Raw genomic sequence first — 20,657 nt, forward strand, 5'->3', positions numbered from 1 at the left:
AGATAATTTGTCATTATTCGTTTACTTTTTCTGTTTATTGGAACCAGTATTACCAGCCTAATAGAAATCTGCCTCTGTCCTCCATGAGTCATCTGACCACCTGCTAACCTTTATGCATTCTCAATACCCTTGACCAGCATTCAACGGTTTTAGACCTGCTAGAAGGCTTTTAATATGAAACATCTGTGCAGGAAGTGTTAAATTCTCCTGACAGTAGCTAAACATCAATTTAAAAAAACTCACCAAAATGGAAACAAAGGAAATTAGAAAGCAACAGGAGGGGAATGAAAACTGTGTTTCTCAGCAGCAGATGAGTGAATATGAAACTCTGACTCTTACTGTTGTCATGCTGATGAGAGTGATGCATTTAGAAGTACATTATCCTCACTTTGCAAACACAAGTAAACTTGGATTGAACTTTGCTAGCAAATTCAAACTGAAGCAGATCAGAAAAACAGAGCATGAATATCTATTTCAAATAAATGATTGTCTCCTACACCTGTTTTGAATAAAGGCTGCTTCTCTGCGCAGATAATGTAAAATAAAAGCCTGGCCATATTAGAGAATTTGTGTACTTTTCTGTTTAGGTCTCATCGTGGTTAGCAAGACTTTTATCCTGCTCTTCCTCCTCTACTTTCACACACAAGGTTGGAAAAGAATTCTTCCGTTTTAACACAATCTCAGAGGTGCTGATTGAGCTGCGGGCGGTGCTGCGACGTCGGGCCAGCTCTGCCAGATCCTCCGCCAAGACACTCTCCATCACTGCACCCAGAGAGTGTCTTATCTTGTTGCACAGATCAGGGCAGCTGAAGACATACAGAATGGGGTTAAGAACACTGTTAAGGAAGCCGATGGTCGCTGAGATCGGGAGGGCCTTGGCCGCAACTGTGTTTGCAGGATGCCCTTTGGGGGTCATCACCTCCAAGATGATGAAGAAGTGGTACGGAGCCCAGCAGAGTATGAAGCTCACCACCACAGCCACCACAAGCCGGACAAAGCGGAAAGGGCGTCGACAGCCTCTGCGGGCCAAGCCAGTATTCACAGCGGCATAGCTGAGAACGATGATCAGTAGAGGGATCAGGAAGGCCAGAAAGAGCTTCATGAAGGCCAAGGCCTCCTTGCGCTGCTTACATAAATGTGCCAGGTCATACGGCTCACTTGGGAGCACTTGAGCATAGTTATAGTAACACTGGATCTTGCCATCTGGTTGGGGAATGGTGTCACGGAATATGTAGAAGGGGATAGTAAAGACCACAGCCAAAGCCCAAATAACACCACATATCTTCCCCACTAGTGGGACATTCCTGTAGTTCTGGGCCCAGACGGGTCTCAGCACCACCAGGCAGCGATCGAGAGAAATGGCCGCCAGCAGGAAGCCACTGACAAACATGTTGAGAAAGAAGATGGAGGAATGGATGCGGCAGAAGGTTGTGCCCAGCGTCCAGGTGTTACCACGGGCCATGTAGAGGGTGAAGAAGGGCAGGGAGGCGGTGGCCAGCAGGTCTGACGCTGCCAGGTTCAGGATCCAGATGCTGATGACAGAGCGGCGGACGTGGAAGCTCACCACTCCGAGGATGAGGAGGTTTTCAATGATGCCAATGGAGGAGAACAGGCCATGGAGGGAAATGGTGAAAACGTTCAAAGAAGTAATCTTGGCTGTGTGGTTCATTGGAGGGCTGCTGCTGATATTTGCCTTCTGGCCAACAGGACAGAACACCATCTTGAAGGAGAAATGTCTTGATGTCGCACTGAGCTGGTGTCCTTTACTTTAGCCCTTTGCTTCAGATTGCTGAGTACTACAACAGAGATTAGAACATGTCAAACCAAACAGGCAGTTTATATTATCAAAGGGACAGTTGTTTGCACTAGCTTGTAGTGCTATATATCATGTGAGTTGCAGAGTTTTGAAGATATTGACCATAGAAAAGTCTGCCTTCTCTCCAATACAATAGAACTAAATGGCACTTGGTTTGTGGTGTTCAAAACAGCAAATCAATACTTTTAAAAAACTTAACACCAATGTCTCTCTCCAGAAATCAGGATATAGCTACTCAAGATAATCCAGACCTTTTTGGGAGCAGTTTCATGAAGGAACTATTTTCTTTCTATAGAACGTCCTTCCCCTTCAGGTGGACCACCATGGGACCTTACTTTGTAAAAAGTATGAAAGGCAGTCAACAGCAATAGACAAATAATGTTTTAATAGTGTTTGATTTGTACCATGAATCATACATATTGTTTTTGTTAATTAAATACTTAGATACTTTTTTCAGTCAAGACCATGGCCTGTTGTAAAATTGTTGAAGTATAATACTATGAAGGTACTCAGAAAGTGTACATGTAGGGGTCATCATGAGTTTCTCCCTCCACAACTTAATGTTAGCTGCTGAAGCTGCGATGGTTGTGTGTTTTGTACCGGGATGTTTTCACTCTGGCAACAGGTCATGCTTGTTTGTTCTCTTCCCAACTGATAAACAGGACCAGGAGTCACTGGATAAAACACTTGCTGGTGTTGGTGACATTTATTGTGCAAAGTGAGACCAAACTAAGCCAATCATCACTGAAACTATAACAATCCTATGACAACCTGTGACTTTCTCGAATTGCAAAATTATCTTTTAAATTGACAGGCATAATTGTTATTCATGGCACAATTAAAACTGGATCCATTATTTGTCTCTCATCATTGACAACAGCTCATATGTTTTCTGAAACAAGATCCTATTGAAGGGGAGGGATTTCACCTCTCTATAGAACTACACCCACCATCTGTATCACTGTGCAGTTGTTTTCAATTTTTCAAATGTATTTTCAAATGTATTTTTTGCCACTTTGACCATCTAGTCCTATTTTTTTCAAGAGAAGGCAAACATTTTGGGGTGAACTTCCCCTTTAAGTGTCAGGAGCTGTTTTAAAAAGCAAGAGCATTTTAAAATTGAAAAATTGAATTGAATATATGTGTTTATAATATCTATATTGTGCCGGGTTTAGGCCCACAATTAATAAAAATTGACAAAACATTTCAATTTATTGCAAAAACAGTTAAAATCCTTCATGATATCAGTGGTTAAGTAGTAGTAAGTGTGCAAAAGCTGCTGTTCACCAAGTGTCACAAACAGTTCTGTTTGTCTAAAACAGAAGCAGAGGTGACAGAAACATGGGCGTTATGTTTTATAGCTGACTCAGACTTCTGAATGCAAATTGTCTGTGTATGTTTCTTTGCCGTCTGTTGGTCTACCTTCAACATTTCACAACCCCAAATGTTGATCTTATCTATAGGTATTACTTTCCATAGAGCCTAGGACATAGAACACATTTATGACTTGTTAGGAGGTGGTAATTAAGTTTCCCAAGAAAATATGATAATACTCTGTATAAACCTTCACATAACCAGTGTGTAATAACAAATTAACGCAGTTACCTGTGGACTTGAAGTTGAAGAACAAAATGTCAACAATGTCAGCGCATCTGTTCAAAGCAGCTCTGCCTCTGAATATATTCTTCTGTTTGCTGCCACTGTACATCTTGGCATTCTTATCTTTCAAATTTGCCACATCCTTTTTGCAAATCTACAAATTCTTTTCAAGGTCACTTGTGTAACTGTTCTAATCTGAGCAAGAAACACAACTTGACATTTTATCAAAAGATCTCTGCATCTTGATACAGATCAAGTTTCACATACAGTGAAGCATAGCTGTTTAGGAGGCTCTATGCTAAGCTGTAACATTTAAATGCACTAACACAAAGATTAGAATGGAAACCTGAGGATTCAGGCATTTCAATTTACAAAACAGTTTAATGCTGAAATCATGTCATTTGCTTTAAGCTCTGAGAAAAAAAAAACGACCCAGCTATTTGTGGTTAATACTCTGCTACCCATGCAAGCTCTGCAAATGCATCGAAACATACGCAGCTAATATAATTTTTAAAAATCTGGCATTTTCAAATTGCCCTTTTGCAAAAAGAACTAAAAAACCTGAGTGACACTGTTTGTTTTTTTTTCCATTGCATGTTATTCGTTTCATTTCAAAAGTTGTAATGTTACTGAAACTAGTGAAAATGTCCTCTTCCATATCTCTTCTGCTAAAGCTGCCATGCAAACACGCAGGCCTTCTCCTCTTAATCACTCACCTGTTCCTCCGTCTCCGGCAGCTATAATGAGGTCCCTGTCATGATACATTGTTGTATGTGGCCTCATGGGCGTACAAGTATGGTAATAGGAAGTCACAAACCTCAAAAGGAACTTAGACTCTTCTCAGAAAATGCAGTACAGCTAAGTGTCAACAAGATGTATAAATAAAGTCTTTTTGGTCTGCTGCTGTCTGAACACAAGCTGATGGAGGAAACGAAAGTTGTCACTTATAGAGCTTCATGTGTAATAATTTGAGTTTGACTAAGCGGTTGGTGAGAATTATCTAAATTACTATATCAGTTTTAGTTCTGTTTAAGTTGTTGCTTTTTAGTGTGAAAAGGGGATCTGATGACCCTTTACCAAACCACTGCTCAAGTAACCTTAGTGACAGCAGTATGAACATCAGCAGATGCCAATATGAACAGACCACACTGACCTGAATTTCTGAAATAACAGGAAAGCGACACAAAAGTGTAGTCATGCAACATATTCAGCATCGGAGCATTTTGTCGATTAGGTCCTCTATCCTTGCTCTTTGTGCTTCTACAATGGATAAGCAGGCTACGTGGTTAAATAGTTTAGTCTGCATGAGATCTTTTATTTTGAAAATTAACCAGATTCACTCTGCCTTTTCTGTGTCTGACTTCCTGCCCACTCGATCTGCTCTGTGCTAATTGACATGGCATCCATCAAAAACAGACTCGCCGCGTATTTGAAGCAGAGCAGAGCGGAGAGTGAAATGGCCGGTAAGATAATGACAAAGAAAATGACACACCAAAGAATCAGAAGCCAGTCCTTCCGCCATTTCACAGGCTTATTTTGGGATTGTTTGGGATTGGCCTAAAATGAAAATTGAGATACATGTTGCAGTATTTTTATGCATTTTTTGCAATGAAGTTGCAGGATCAAGTGAAAATTGCATTTATTTTGTATAATTCCTAAAAAAATCAAAGGCAGCTTGTTCCAGGGAGAACAAGAGCACACTGTGTTCTGAGTATTTTCCAAGTAACTTCACCAAAAGGCTCTAGATTACAAAGGGTTTTGTGTTTGTGCAGAGAGAATTTGTGTGAATTGTTGTGATCATAACATCACAATTTCCTGGAGGGAATGAGACGTGTGAGAATATACTTGTCTTCAAGACGAAACTCCTTCATCTCCTGTGTCAGCAAATTACACTCAAATATTGTCCAATTTTGGAAATCTTTGTCCGTATCTACCACGCTGACTTTATCCCATTAAGAAACTGCTCTCAAGTCAAAAGGTGGTCTGAGCCTGTTTTCAAGGAATGTTGAGAAAACATAGAAACATAACAGAACAACCAGCTGCAAAGCCAACCATCTAAAACTGACTATGTTTTATTCAGAAATATGAATTTGAACAGCCAGACTGCAACAACTTTTTCCTTAATAAAATGAATAAAACTTAAAATCTTGTTTTCTTCAACAGTAACATAAAGCAAAATGAGAACATTTCAGCTCAGAATATTTAAAGCTGACATATTAAGCTCACATATCTGATCTGATCTGGTATTTCTGCTGAGGCTTACGATTGAAAATGCTTGCTTTTTGTCTGGACACAAGATGTCGCACACTTTAATCATGCAGCGCTTCAAAAACTCTCCCTCCGTAAATGGCCGGGCTGATTTGACTGATTTGGCTACCTCGTCTGCCACTATAAAACCAGCTTTCACAGCAGCTTCACTTTATGATGTTGCCTTTCTGAACGTAGCCTGCTGTGACACCAGACTCTTTTTAAACACTGGAGATCTTCACCCATCCTCACATCAGCACAGGGGTGAGCAGATATTGAGGTGAAATTTGATTTTTGGGTGAACTATCGCTTTAAGAAGAGCCCTGATGAACAGATACCTTGCAGCACAGCATCAAAAATATGTAGGACTTTGGTTAAACCCATGTTAAATGCCACAAAATTCAATTTGGATTATTCTGCTTGAACAGGACTTGTTGCTGTCTTCATTGGATTACAGAGATTTCCAGTGCGCTCAACCTGCTGCCACCCTGAAACCAGTAGGTGCTATCTACCATCACTAGACCGGAGATTTTCAGAAGCTCTAGTGTAGTTCACAGTGAGCAAACATGAAACCAGATGACATGATAATTTAGCTTTCAAAGTTCCTCTGAATGAACTGCAAAACAAACTTTAGTCCGAGACACTTGGCCCTCTTAAGAACTTCAGTTTTACTTGCTACAGTTTTCTTTTTTTTTCATGTTCCTGTGTTATAAGAGAAACAGAAACATCTGCATTAGAGTGGAGACAACATAGCTGAAGTTTGTGAAACACTGATACCAAAGACTTAAAGAAAAGAGAAAGCAACCAAAGCAGAAGTTGCCAAACATTCTTATGGTGAAACATAAGAAGACAAACTCTAATGAGATTTTTGTGCCCCTGTTTGTATAAATACTGAGAAATACAGCTTTGTGTTTGTCTTTTTACCCACTGCCAGGATGTGAGTGCAAATACAGCCCTCAGATTTGATTGTGTCGCATTTGAAGTTTACACTGACACCTGCTGGTCAACTGAGTTGCTGACACTTCAGTGTTCTCAGACTTCTTTCTGGCAGCTCCTCTTTGTGAAACTCCTGCGTGCATTTTAATGATATATCTCTCTCTCTTTATTCTGTGTTGACAAAACACAAGTAACTTTTAGATGCAGACAGTAATAGTGTGCATATGGTGATTAAGCAAAAGATAAAGGGGCAATCTCACTTCTGCTTTTTGTCTCACTGCTGCATGTATTTGTGTGTGTGTGTGTGTGTGTGTGTGTGTGTGTGTGTGTGTGTGTGTGTGTGTGTGTATGAAAGAGAGAGTGTGTGTGTGGAGGATGTACCGTGTGTCTGTGCGTACTACTCACAGTGATGGGGAAAAAAGTACCGTCTCTTGTTCTTGTAATTTTGAAAGTTGCAAGTCTTTTTCCTCACATTTCAGTCACGTGCAAACCCACAAAACCTTTTGCCCTTAGCAATAAAGTGTCAAAATGACTGGCAACACCTTATTTGGAGGTGTGCATAAGACGGACATAACACCAGTAGCCATGACATGACACTTGTCATAAACATGAAGGAGTCTGTATGAATGTTTCTGTATGGATATTATTCAAGTGTCATTCGGTCAGCTATGTTATTTTCAATGCAAAGTTGACATTGAGAGAGATGTCTTTGTTATGACAGTTTGATATTAGCCAAGATTATGTCTTTGTTAGGGCAACTTGACATTAAGCAATACAATATAATTTGTCAACATCTTTCTTATGACAACTAAACATCATCAAAGACAAAAATGTTGTTGTTATGACAGCTTGACATTAGACAAGACAAAATCACCTGTCATAAATATGAATAGCTGTACAGGTAATCCAGCTAACTAGTCAATGCAGTGGTTTCCAAACTGGGGAGCAGGCCCCCTGGTGGGAAGTTGAGGAGCTGCTGAGGGACCACAGGAGAAATATGTAGAGAAACAAAGTTAAACATGATATATGAGAGCTGGCTGATGCTATCATGCTGACCATCATTTCACTAAAATGAAAAGTTTTTTGTTGTTGCTTGCCCTATTATTATTAATAATTGATAATAAATATAGGGTGGGGGGGGGGGTAAATTTTTTTCAGCTTCTAAAGGGAGGCATAGAAAAGGTTTGGGAAACACTGCGCTGACATCAGTCAGCAGCAGTTAGGGTTTAGCAACAGCTGAGGTTAGGGTTAGCTATCAACCCATCAGGAAAGTCTGCAAATCACCATGGTACTGTATTCTGTCTCATAACATTTATGACATCTTTTTGACAAGTCCAAATGGTACCACTTTAGTTGCAGTTAAGAATAACGCTTAATGACTTCTTTATGACCAGTACAAAAGTTATGACTGTAGCTGAGAGTGAGGAAAATATTGATGGCACAGTTATAATAATCCCATGACACCCAGTGTCAAAACCAGCCACATATGACAGTGTTATATCAGCACATATTAAGAATTTAAGTTTGATAATTACACCTGCTATGGCGTGTGAATGAAAAATGTAGTGAAAAGTGAATATACTGTGTAAAACACAGGCTAGATGAGGCTAAATTATGATTTAGATAGAATCTGTATGTCTTTTTTCTTTGAATTTTTTAATGGACTCAAGACTACTATCAACTATGTTGATTTACACATTACACATCAGGGTGAACAGAAATGATATGCTCTCTTCTCTTATTTTTAAATCATATTTGTCTCTGCTTTGTGTTTCTTTTGCGTGTTTTCTCTTTTTCTGTCCTATGTATTTTACTGCCTTGTTGTTGAAAGAAGCTATATAAACTTGAACTTGCCCTGCCTTACCTAAAAAAAGAAAAAACAAATTCTTTGAGGGATCAACTGCTGGGCATCGTGCAAGAGTTAATACTCATCTTGTGAAAATGATTTTATGTTGTTGGTGTCCACTTCAGGCAAGTTGAAATAAAAGAGAGCCCCCTTATGAAGCATAATTTGCATGCACAAAAGGAAGCAGTTTCTTAGTATTTCTTGTTGTCTGGGCTGCAGAAAATGTTTCTGTCTCAAAGCAAAAAAAAAAAAAAACTATGTCAGTAAAAGTTGGCAAATCAGAGCTTCGCACTTCCTTTCATGCAAGTATCAACACCCACAAATCTGCATGACCTGTACATGCATTTTTCCACTGAAGGTGTAGCCTTTTCCTTTGACCCCTTTACTGAAACTGCAATCACACTGGTAGATTACCGGAGAGCGAAGGATGTTCATGTTTTATGTGCTCTTGGTTCCTCTCTTTAGAGCCTGTAAGTCACTGCATACAGTATTTTTCATGCTAAAAAACAATTATAGGTATTTTTGGATTGTGACTCCAAAGCCTGATAGGAGATTTTGAAACTTTTTAAATATGTTAAAGTAAAATTTAATGTAACAATCGCTGTTAACTGATCTGTGTTTCAGATGGTGCTGTGCTCTACACGTACCCCGGACACAACGTGACTTTACCGTGTTTCTATGACAGTTTTGCTGAGAAACGTGTAGTATGGTACAAGCAGGTTGCAGGAGAGCAACCTCAGATAATATGCTCTTACTACAAACATTCACCTGACACCAAAATCTTCTACAACCACTTTAAAGTTGACAAACGGTTTTCACTGCATGCTGGAGAAGGTTTCTACAATCTGAGCATTTCTAATGTTCAGGACTCTGATTCAGCCATATATTACTGTGGACGCGTCAGTATTAAATTCACTGAATTTGATAATGGGATATTTCTGGTTTTAAAAGGTATGTATTTTGGGCAGTTTACAAAATAGAAAATCTATTTCTTCTTAATTTTTTTATTGCATAACTCTTTCTAAAATGCCTGTTTTTCAGAGTTTGGTCGCAAAGCTTTCCTCCTGCAGCCGGCGACTGACTCTGTGCAGCCCGGAGACTCTGTGACTCTAAACTGCACGGTGCAGACTGGGACCAGAGACGGTGAACACGGTGTTTACTGGTTCAAAGAGGATTCAAGAAGCTCCCATGTTGGAATCATGTACATCCCCACAGACAGCAGCAGTCAGTGTATAAAGAGCTCTGAGTCTGAGTCTCCTGCACAGAGCTGTGTGTTCAGTTTATCCAAGAGGAATGTGAGCCAGTCTGATGCTGGAACGTACTACTGTGCTGTGGCTGCATGTGGAGAGATACTGTTTGGGAAAGGAACAAGACTGCATGTTGGAGGTGAGCAACACATATTTTAAATTAATTTAAAATCTAAATTAAAATGATTACTTATTATTTTCTTAGTCTACTTTTTATATTTTCACAGAGAAGCATGATGACATTCCCTCTATGTTGAAGCTTTGCATGGTCGCAGCTCTGACTGTTTCTGTTATCTTGAACATCTTTCTCGTCAGTATCCTCTACAAAATGTCCACGAGGAAATATCTTGATTCTGGAGGTACAATTAACTCATATTTACCAGAAAATAAGTTTGTCTGGCTGTTGTTTAACACTTCATTTGGAGGGGTGTGCACAAGACTGACTGTCTTAATGGATGTTTATGACCATTGTCAGCAAGCATCATTCAGTCAAATATGTTATATGAAAAGTTTACATGTTTGTGATGCTGTTGTCATGACAACTTCACACAATATCTTTGTCATGACAGTTTGACATTAACGAGGGTACCATAAACTGTCATAAAAATGCAATATCAAGCCTAGTTATTTAAATAATCTATTTAATTTTAACATTATACTATACTGCCATATGTGGTTGGTTTGACACCTGCTGTCATGAAAAATTATAACTGTGTTGTGAATCATTTCTTCAACTACACTGATACATTTTGGACTTGTCATACAGATGTTATTAAGGTTTATTACACTCTTGAATACTTTTGGAACAGGATCATGAATAAGGAGTGTGCATAAGACTGACATGACACTGTCATGAACATGAAGGAGTCTGTATAAATGTTTTTGTCATTGGTCACTTATGTCATTTTTAATGCAAAGTTGACATTGTTTGGTTTGACAACTTTACATTGACCAAGACAACATAACCTGTCATAAACATGCCATATCAAGCCTAATTCTAAAATCTGAAGAAACTATTTAGTTTTATGTGTTAATTTCCTTGACCTCAACTACAGCAATACATTTTGGACTTGTCTTAAAAACATTGGAAAGTTTTATTACATTATTTTATTACGACCTCAGCTGCAGTGGTACATCTCAAACAACATCAGCTTTACCTGAAAAATGACAGGTGACACTTTATTTGAAGGAATGAGATTGACTGAGTCTTTGTGAATGTTTATGACTGTTGATGTTAAGTTTTACCCAGTCAGTTTAGTCATTGCAATGCAAAGCTGACATTGTTTGAGATGTCTATGTTATAACAACTTCATATTAACCAAGTCAAAGAACTTTTGATGATGATAAAAGAAAATTTTCTTTCATTCATTTTCTGTAACCGCTTATTCCCAAAGGGTCGCGGGAAAGAAAATTTTGATTCACCCAAATTTTAAACTTATTTTCCGTTTTAACCCAAGTGATATGTTGTCAAGCAGATTTTATTTGCCTGGATTCTGCAGTATCTGAGATTTCTATCCAAACTAACAATGAACATGAATGCATACATTTACATGATAACATTTGAAATGATACTTTTCAGAAACAATGTCAAAGTTACTCTGGATAATCAATACAAATCACAGTGAATGTTTGTCAATAGGACTACTTTCTCCCAGAGAAAGAATACCCTTTTGAAAAATAATTTGGGTGGATTGACCCTTTAATGAGAATTTGAATGAGAAAAAAATCTGGTCTGTTTTTTGTTTTTATTTTAGAGCTGCAGCCACAGTCAACTGTCCCAGAATACACCACTGACAGTCAGGTAAACTCAAATTATCCTCCTACTATGACTTATATGTGTTTGCATGGAGACACAGCCCATATCTAAATTAGTTCAGGATCTGGTAATAATAATAATTAAACTTTCTTATTTTATACAGAATGAGGAATCAGGCTTGCAGTATGTAGCTCTGGACTTCAAAAAGAGGCACAGCAGGAGCAGGAGATGGAGGAGCACAGAGGAGGAGCCGCCTTATTCTGGAGTCAGACTGTCAGACTTCAAGTGATCTTTTATTGTTTAATGCTCTCTTTCTAACTGCTTATTATTATATTAGCAATCTGAAATGTAATGAGACTGTAATGATTTCTACATTTTACATCTCATTCAATGAAATCAGTAAAACTTGCTTTATGATGGCTTTATGATGTGTGCAGTTCAGCTCTTGGTCAGTAGGGGGCAGCAGATCACTTGCAGTAGATGTCACAGAAAAGCATCATGAGTTTTTTTGGTTTAGAAATTAGTTTTCTAAAATGATCACACACAACAGTCGCATGTTGCTGTGACCACCAGGTAGCTAAGATTAGAAAGATGAGGTATTTAAGATGAACACACCACAGAGAAAGACTAAATAAGGGCGCTTGAACATTTCACACACTTTGTGAGGTGTGTCCTGTTTGTTCCACCCACACACTGATGTGTTTAGGGGTATTGTTGTGGTTGAGTGACATTAAAATCTTGCCTCTAGCGTTTTTTTTGGTGCCCCAAACCACCGTCAGTGCAGTGACAGCAACATTTATGTTGCAATAAGCAACACTCAGTTTTATGGTTTTCAGCAGATGAGTTTGGTGAAAATACACAAAAAATACGGAAGTTCAAAGAATTTCAGCAGCAAGGTTTCATCAGTGACTTAACAATTTTTTTAAGTATTTTTTGGCCTTTTTATGGCTTCATTGACAGGACAGCTGAAGATATGACAGGAAGAAAGAGGGAATGACATGTAGCAAAAGTCTGCAGGCAGGAGTCAAACCCACCGCTGCAGCAGTGGACGCACAGCCTCAGTACATGGGGCGCAAGCTTTACCAACTGAGCAACCTAATAATGTAATAATGTATTTTGATCAAATCTGGCAAAACTTGACAGGTTCACTGTCACAAATCCGACATCTCATCCCCCCTCAGAAAACAAAAAAATCAAACGGAGAATTGTGTAATAAAGGTTACAGCCGTACAGACGGTGACATGTTTTCAAGTCCTGCAGCCGACTGACTACAAAGAAAGGAAAAAAAAAAAAGTCTCGCTTCTGAGTTCCCGCTCTGGTCAAGCTTGCTCACATCACCTTCAAGGTGGTTTCGCCCCCTCGGCTGTCCTCCCCTCTGACAGGATGTCTGTGTGGTTTTATTTGTTGTTTGTTTGTTTCAGTCGCTTCACAGGAACACCTCTGCTCTGTCGCTTCTCATCCCCATGTAGGTATTTTAAAATTTATACTTACATGTGTGTTAGTGGGGTAAAAACAAAAAAAGTCAACTTTACATATCATACAGACATGAAAGCACTGATAAAAAACTTTTCACATTACTGATATAGTTGATTTGAAGCTGTCACTGCACATATAGTGCTCTAGATCTAGAGGAGGCGAAGGAGGAGCGTTACGAGAAGCCTATTGGAGGCTGGCTTAACACTCTGTTCTCAGCAACCACATGTTTTTTTTTTTTTTTAACTCTAGCTAAAGGTTGCCATCATGTTCCTGTTTTTGATTTATACTTGGGTTAATATAAGTGCATTGAGCTTATAAATTGCAAAATTCTTGTGTTGCAATGCAAGTAACACAAGTACAACAGACGTCTAATCATCCATAACTGACTTGATTTACTTCAAAAGCACAGTGGGGATATAAAAAAAAGTCCAGCATTGCCACAAGATTCATCTGCAGCCCAAAGTGGTGCTCTGGTAGCTCACAGGGTCTCTGACCTGTTTTCAACAGATTGTTTTTAGTCAAACAGGAAAAAAACACTTGCATGCAGATCACCATTACTGATTATATCATGCCCACATTTTGGTACAAAACCACTATCAAGAGACGCTGCATCATTTGTAAAGGAACACATTTAGCTCTCTGGCCGCACTGACTCAGTATAAAGTCCCAAACATTCTTAGGCTCGTACTACAACGTGGTGGAAGAGTTTGAAATGTGTTTGGACGTTCCACATTAATTCATGAGCTTTTAGTTTTATTTCTAAAGGTTTAAATTGACCAATTTAAACTCAGGTAATCAAAACTTGTGTTCCTATGAACTGTCATTTCATTAGATCAGCTCTGAATGATGGCTCTCTATATTTATTGAGCAGCAGCTGCTGTAAACTGTAGGTTATCTGTCCACCATGGCAGTCACACAAGTCGCACAAGTTGCTTTCATCAGTTGAATACATTGGCCATATTTGGCTTCTTAAAATGGATGAAATGTGCATCTAGCAAGTCAAATGTCATGAGCAGAAGTCCTGACCAAAAAGGGTCCTCCACCCAAACATTATAGGGAAGTTCACCATGAAAATATTACTTAATATTGCTTAATATTCTTGAGCACTTAGATGAATGACATTAAAACGACATGGAAGTGAAAATGAAGACAACAGTGTAGAGTTTGATCAGCAGCCCTATGCTCAACATGTCAAAACCACAGTCCCACCTTTTTGTTTGCTTGTTGTCAGTACATGGGTTATTTAAAGTGTAACTGCACCCCCATCCCCAAGGCTAACTCCACCCACTGCATAATTTTTAAAAAAGCTGGGGAGTGTACAAAAAGGTCGGGGATATTTTGAGTTGCACAGGACATTACACAATGGTGCACATTGTAAGGAGGTGTGGCTACATAGTAGGTAATGAGACACTGACCAATGACCCTAGAGACAGTCTAAACACTGCTCAGTGTAGCAGTGGCACCTAGTAATCACAGCTAACCAACTATGGGCTTCTTCTGTCAGGCTCTCTGTGTTCATAGAGAAACACTGGAAACACAGAGAGTCAGCTGGAGTACTGGCAGTCAAAAGATGCACATTTGTGGCTCTTTTGAAAAAAGTTTCTTTGTTGTACCTGGTAGCGCTAATGGCTCAGAGAGGCTGAGTCTCTCCAGTGTGTGTCGTCTGCGTAGTTTCAGTATGTAGTCATACCCCTGTTGTTTGTCATGGGATCTTCGTCAAGGGAAAGAATCCAGTCTGATGGAGCTTCTGAGTCAAAAGCAGCCAAACTGAAAACATATAAAATAGAAAGTTAGCAAATAATAGTGTAAATCCCTGTCTCTTGATCAGTTTATTTTTGAGGGCATTAACCTGCCTTTTTTCACTTAAATCTCATGACATAGATTAGTGCTGGTGGACTAATCAATGTCTAATCTATGACCAATCTAATCTATAACTGTGGACTATCTCAGCATTAGCTTTGCAAGGTTCATGATGATTTAAAACAGTGGGTGGCATTTTGAGCCAGTTATTAACCCATGAAATGCCTTTTTTATAAATTCATTATGAGATGTTAATATTAACAACAGTGTTGATGTGTGTCATCACAATACAGTAGTATACACATGTAGTTTACAGCTAAAAACTGTGTAAGTGTGTGTGTGTGTGTGCAGTGTCTCTTTAAATAAAGACTTTTGATAGAGCAGTGCTTCCTCTTTTCAGTGTTTGCCATGCGGTCTGATTCACAGTCTCTACAAAGAAGAATGGGAGGATCTATTTTCCATTTTGACTGGTCTGAGAAACAGTGAACATTCGGCCGCCCTGCCATCACTTTGCACGTCTCAGGAAGTTTGGGTTCAAGTGAGAAGAGTGTCGGTCAGCAGTGCCTCGTCTCCTCCGAGTCAACAACTGTAGAGCTTTCACCACAGCTTCGTTAAAGCATGTACACACACAGACCACAGACATCAAAAAACAGACGTGAATCACACAGCAGCCCGCCTCTGCTTGGTAAGTGTCTACTGCAGGAGTTGACAGTTTTACACAGCTGAGTGAGCAAACAAAAAATTGCTAAAGGTGATGCAAATGTCAACAGATGATAAAAGTCAGATCATTTTTTCCTCACGCCAACAACTCCTTATTATACACACATATAGTACATACAAATAGTGAAAACTTTTAACCTGGCTTTACAGTTATATGACACAAATCTTCAACCCTCTCTATAGCCAGCTACTGTTTAGATGACAATACAGGTATTTTCATGTATTGAAATAATGTGTAGGTGACTTTATATGTCTGCCTCTCTTTTTGAACAGGATTTCCTGGAATGCAGTGTGTTTGGCAATTTTCTGAGAAATGCAAGCTGATTTTTGCATTCTGAAATGAAGTGAAACAAACTGCAAATGCAAATTTTGCCTTAAGAAATAGTCAGAAATCACATAGGCCTAACCTATATTTGATTTATAGACATGACTAAAATAACAAGAGTTTTTTTTTTTTTTTTTTTCCAATGTTACCCCTTTAACTGACTTCCATGTTGCTAGCTTACAGTAGCAATGTTAGCTGTTCACAATAACAATACATATTAGTTGTTTTTTTTTTTTTTTGGTAAAGCCACAATATAATTTGAATTATTGCACCACAACAGTTTTCATTTGTCAAAACCACATCTGAAGCATTGATATAAAGATTCACAACATGACAGCTCCCCAAAAGTGAAGACAAATCATCTTGATCACCCTCTGGTGGCTGGCTGCAGAATAGGTCATAAACCACACCTCCTCCATGTTTGCAGATGGGACATGGGCTAAAGTATAAAATTAAAGTACACGTCACATATATTTTTCCCCAAAGATGGTTTGTGTCATTTTAGGGAGTTCTTATCACACTGCCATACATGTCCATGTCTCTGTTAAGTTTGGTTATAGTTAGTTATTCAATGTTATAAAAGGGAGTTTCACGTCACGATTGAGAGCTGAGCTCTTCTTGTGATTGATAACTACGCTGACTCTTCCTCTAAATGGCTTGGACCATTTTGGCTTTTTTATACAGTGGAAGGAAGTGGACATGCATCATCCATTTTTATATACAGTCTGGACTCTTTTTCAGTAAGTCAAAGAAGACAGGAGCTGCCAGGGACTCAGCAGAAATTAACAAACATTTACAAAAGTTAACATATAGTGAAAATCAGTGCCAATATTAGCAAGCTAACAAGCTAGCTACCTTCCACTTTCCACTTGCAACACAAACGTAAAATGCACGTGGAATGGAAATCGGAGTGCTATTGCTTCTGCATTTTGAAGTGCTTCCAGTGAAAAACAGGTAGCTAAGGAGGGACACGTCCTAGACATGCAGCTATAGACAGCAATCCATTAACCTGGCTGACTCTTCCTGAACTGGGAGCTCCCATTGTTCATGGTGAGACTGGGACCTAACACTGCCTCAGAGACCAATGGAGGTTTTATGACAGGGAATACAGCACAGTACAGTATTGTAAGAGCAGCTAAATTAGCGGAAACTCTGACCTAGAGATGAAGCAGAGAAGCTGGAGCACATCAAAGGGAAAACCAGGAAGTAATTTCTCCATAAAATCTGAACCAATTTCACCCAAATCATTAAATCATAAAATTGTGTTTTTGTACACAGCTGTAATCAGTGAAACCTGGCCCCAAGCCCCAATGGTATGCTCCATGTGGCTAACATTAGTTGCTGCTGTCATTGATACGACTTTTCCCAAAGTGAGTAAATTGCAGCCAACAGGCCCATAACAATAGTATTTTATGATCTTAAAGAGTGAAAAGGGCATGTTTCACTTCATCTTGACCATGACTGCACCCAAACATTGAATCTTAAGAAGGTACAAATGTCTTAAATCACTAACAGAACGCCTATAGCATATATGCTATGACGTGCTCCAGTCAGCAGCACACTATGGTAACTGACATGGTACCACTTAAAAAGGCCAGCCCTCAGATGGCAGTCCAACATCACCATGGAATTATCTGGCCGTCGGATGTGTAGCAATACACCAAGCGTGAAGTCAATTGGGTGAACAGTTCTTCAGTCATGCAGACTGAGATTCCTTCCTGTATAGGTAGATATTTCTTTGCACAAAAAGTGAAGAAGATTCAAATTTCTGTTCGACTTTAACGCATGTTTAAGTATGTTTACCATGTGCCCATGTGTGGCAGAAAATAATGGGAAGCATATCTGTGTGACAGTGAGATCCTACCGCTCATTTATTACCTCTGTTGTCAAACTTCTGCACTTGGCATTGAGGACTAACCATAAGTAAAGAAAAACTGAACAGTAGAGGGCAGTAATGCAACACAAAATTAGATGCAATTAGAAACACCAAAAAAAGAACAAAAACAATGACTCTGTGCAACATTGTTGTCAGTCTTCATATGTGGCTTCTTCTAAGACTGGGGTCTTGTCTCATTAAGATAACTACTGGAACAAATACCACCTCCAATCTGAGGGACATCACTGGCATGATAGGACCTACAAAATCACACTGAAAAGACCAACCTGAAAACGCAGCCATCAATGCGTTAAGTCACTTGACCGGTCCTGATTTTATTTTTTCTGCATCCCTCCCACACACTCACTTTTAACCCACTTAAAAACATGCATCCTAGAAAGAAAAATACTTTTGTCATGACTGAAGAACACAGCAGTTTTTCCAATCTGAAAAAAAACTCCCCTAAGCACTGACAACAAACACTGACAAGCACCAACTTGTACGCCTCTATTCATAGGCGGACTACAGATTTTCCATTTCATTGTATATGTTGTCACACCTACTGTCAGCAACAAGTGTACAGCAACAATGATGCAACCGAAAAGACTCAATCAAGCCCAATTGCACTTCTGATCACATGATCAGACAAACAAATCGCTAGTCTGACTCTAAACCAGTCAGTTTAGCCAATCACAAACAGCCTCCGTCTCCTATAAGAGTTGAGTGCGTCCGTCAGCACACAGGATAGTAACAGCAGAGCTTCAAGGATGATGCCACTTTGTAATTTTCTTTTGCTTCTCATTGAAATCTGTGAGTATTTAAATCCTCTTTCAATGTTTTTATGTGCATGAATATAAATCTAATTTTATGCATTTCTCTGCAGGTCCAGTCCCAGCTGCTGGCTTTACCCTCGGTGTAACTCAGGAGAGTGGGATCATAACAGCTGAAGTTGGACAGAACGTGACTTTGAAATGCTTTTGCCAAAACGAAGCTGTAACTTTCCTCTCCTGGTACCAGCAAAGCTTGGGAGGCAAACCTCTCATCATATCAACCCGGATGAAGCACAACCCAGAAGCTTTCATCTACCCGGCGTATAAAGACAGATTTCAGGTCTCAACACGAGATGAAGAAGGCATCAACCATCTCATAATCTCAAACCTTCGCTTGTCAGATTCTGCAACATATTACTGTGGAGTCTTAGAGTTCAACGCAATCGAATTTGGACAGGGAGTTTTCCTTCACGTCAAAACATCATCATCCAAAGTCCGAGCTGTTGTCCATCAGCCAGCGCTGGAGACGCTTCGGTCAGGAGGCTCTGTGACTTTGAGCTGCACGGTTTACACTGAAAAATGCGTCAGGGAGCAGAGCTTCTACTGGTTCAGACACAGTGCAGCTCAGCCGGCAGTCATTTATCCCAGTGCAGGACAGTGTGAGAGTGATTCAGAGTCTCATACAAAAAACTGCAGTTCAAACCTCGATATAAAGTCTGTGAACTCGTCCGATGCAGGGATGTACTACTGCGCTCTGGCCTCCTGTGGGGAGATTGTGTTTGGAAATGGAACGAGACTGGAGATTACAGGTAGGTGATGACAGCTGATATTGCATATGTTTGTTTTTGTTACATCCTGAGCAACTTAAATTACCATATTTATTGTATATCCATAATATAGATGTGTTAAAGGGACGTGAGATACTGATTTCTCTTGACTGTTTGTTAGGAGGTTCTACCAAATCCCCCTCTCTCCTGGTGTATTTTCTGACTGTGGCATTGGCCGTTTCCATTACCCTGCTCCTTGTCTTGGCTTTCACCATGTACAAGCTGAAAAGAAAGATATGCTCTGTCTGCAAAGGTAAGATTTTCATAATAAAGGTATTCACATTTTTTTCTGTGCTGACCTGCTTGATCATTCATTCATTTTGATTTGCAGGAACTGTTTCTCATCTGGCAAGTTCATCAGCTTCTGACGCCATGGTAGGTGAAATAACAAACATGTATACCAACAAAATCCCTAAATAAGCTATTATATTTTTTCCTCTAGTACTGTATTTGTCACGTTTTGCCTTTTGTTATTTTGTCATCACCAGAGCCAAGATGCCGATGGTCTCCATTATGCTGCTCTGAGTCTGAACAAAACCAGCAGACGACAACGTCCAGAGGACAGTGTGGACAACATGTGTGTATACTCTAGAGTAAAGAGTATAAAAAAGTGAACTTTTTTTGCCTTTACATTCAACCACTTCAATGAATTATCACTCTTTCCTGTCAATCACTTACAAGAAAACTTCATGACTAACTGTCACAGTAATGCTGAGAGAAAATAAAATGTTATTGTGCATTGTATTTGCAGTATTTTTATGTAAAATATAAAAATAAAACATGCAACTGTGACACGGCTCTGCATCTCTGTACATACAGTAGAATACCGGATGCAAATATAGACAATACAGGCTCATGAAAGTCCCCTACAATCTATAAATATCTTCCTCATCAGGAACTGAAGCACAGGTTACACTTTTTCAATCTATAGTCGGCTCTCATCATTTACCTTTCACTTCTGTGGTGAAGGTGTTGTGAACCTCAGAGTATAAAGTTTCCATTGGTGGAAACACAAGTCCCAGCAGAGTGTGAACACAGGAAGAGTGGCCTGTAGCTACCAGGCCACAGCGTCTTACACTTTAGCGAAGCTCTCACATAGCTTTGTGAAACAGGCATTATGTCTTAGATGTAGAAACCATGCTGTGCACACGATAATAAAAACTAAAAGCAGGAAGTGTTTTGTTATTGAGATGAAGGGGGGATTAAAACAACAGATGTGTCATAGTGAGGTGAAAGGATTTTTACATACCTGCAACTCCAGCAGTCCAGTTTTATCAGAGCGAAGCTTTCAGTGCAGTTGATCAAAATGTTATTTCAGTTGTCTGTTTTGTCTGTTTTAGGTGTCACAGTCTCAGTTCCCTAAAATTCATATGGCCAAACTTGACCCAAAGCTGCACTTTTTTAGGAAACTTACAA

The 20,657-nt window shown here is 39.3% G+C and overlaps 3 protein-coding genes across 5 annotated transcripts; 2 read left to right on the forward strand and 1 right to left on the reverse strand.

Annotated features, from left to right (window-relative positions):
* Window positions 1-504: 504 nt before the first annotated feature.
* On the reverse strand, window positions 505-20,567 carry LOC146306117 (prostaglandin D2 receptor 2-like). 3 transcript variants are annotated; one of them, XM_084712495.1, is made up of 3 exons: window positions 20,491-20,567; window positions 14,537-14,690; window positions 505-1,796 (listed from the first exon to the last, which is right to left on the reverse strand). In XM_084712495.1, exon 3 carries the CDS (start codon window positions 1,718-1,720, stop codon window positions 584-586), a length of 1,137 nt encoding a protein of 378 aa, XP_084568621.1. In that variant the 5' UTR covers window positions 1,721-1,796; window positions 14,537-14,690; window positions 20,491-20,567; the 3' UTR covers window positions 505-583. The 3 variants fall into 3 exon arrangements, with proteins under 3 accessions (XP_084568621.1, XP_084568623.1, XP_084568622.1); XM_084712497.1 differs by lacking the exon at window positions 14,537-14,690 and having other exon boundaries at window positions 20,491-20,561; XM_084712496.1 differs by lacking the exons at window positions 14,537-14,690; window positions 20,491-20,567 and adding an exon at window positions 4,132-4,185.
* Window positions 4,812-11,736, forward strand: LOC146306118 (uncharacterized). The gene is made up of 6 exons (XM_084713177.1): window positions 4,812-4,878; window positions 9,069-9,395; window positions 9,486-9,830; window positions 9,919-10,050; window positions 11,446-11,492; window positions 11,611-11,736. Exons 1-6 carry the CDS (start codon window positions 4,812-4,814, stop codon window positions 11,734-11,736), a joined length of 1,044 nt encoding a protein of 347 aa, XP_084569303.1.
* Window positions 17,490-19,996, forward strand: LOC146306119 (immunoglobulin kappa light chain-like). The gene is made up of 4 exons (XM_084712230.1): window positions 17,490-19,223; window positions 19,363-19,494; window positions 19,573-19,616; window positions 19,730-19,996. Exons 1-4 carry the CDS (start codon window positions 18,512-18,514, stop codon window positions 19,853-19,855), a joined length of 1,014 nt encoding a protein of 337 aa, XP_084568356.1. The 5' UTR covers window positions 17,490-18,511; the 3' UTR covers window positions 19,856-19,996.
* Window positions 20,568-20,657: the final 90 nt, after the last annotated feature.

This window comes from Lutjanus erythropterus, chromosome 23 (genome assembly GCF_056507025.1).
Source record: "Lutjanus erythropterus isolate fLutEry1 chromosome 23, fLutEry1.hap2, whole genome shotgun sequence".
Lineage (NCBI taxonomy): Eukaryota > Metazoa > Chordata > Actinopteri > Lutjaniformes > Lutjanidae > Lutjanus > Lutjanus erythropterus.

What these genes read in the sequence shown, in the direction of transcription:
- LOC146306117 (XM_084712495.1), bottom strand. Translation starts at nt 1,720, where the DNA reads ATGGTGTTCTGTCCTGTTGGCCAGAAGGCAAATATCAGCAGCAGCCCT.
- LOC146306118 (XM_084713177.1), top strand. Translation starts at nt 4,812, where the DNA reads ATGGCATCCATCAAAAACAGACTCGCCGCGTATTTGAAGCAGAGCAGA. An exon ending in AGCGGAGAGTGAAATGGCCG is followed by an intron (nt 4,879 to 9,068) that starts GTAAGATAATGA and finishes TCTGTGTTTCAG; the next exon opens with ATGGTGCTGTGCTCTACACG. An exon ending in GATATTTCTGGTTTTAAAAG is followed by an intron (nt 9,396 to 9,485) that starts GTATGTATTTTG and finishes CCTGTTTTTCAG; the next exon opens with AGTTTGGTCGCAAAGCTTTC.
- LOC146306119 (XM_084712230.1), top strand. Translation starts at nt 18,512, where the DNA reads ATGCATTTCTCTGCAGGTCCAGTCCCAGCTGCTGGCTTTACCCTCGGT. An exon ending in AACGAGACTGGAGATTACAG is followed by an intron (nt 19,224 to 19,362) that starts GTAGGTGATGAC and finishes ACTGTTTGTTAG; the next exon opens with GAGGTTCTACCAAATCCCCC. An exon ending in CATCAGCTTCTGACGCCATG is followed by an intron (nt 19,617 to 19,729) that starts GTAGGTGAAATA and finishes TGTCATCACCAG; the next exon opens with AGCCAAGATGCCGATGGTCT.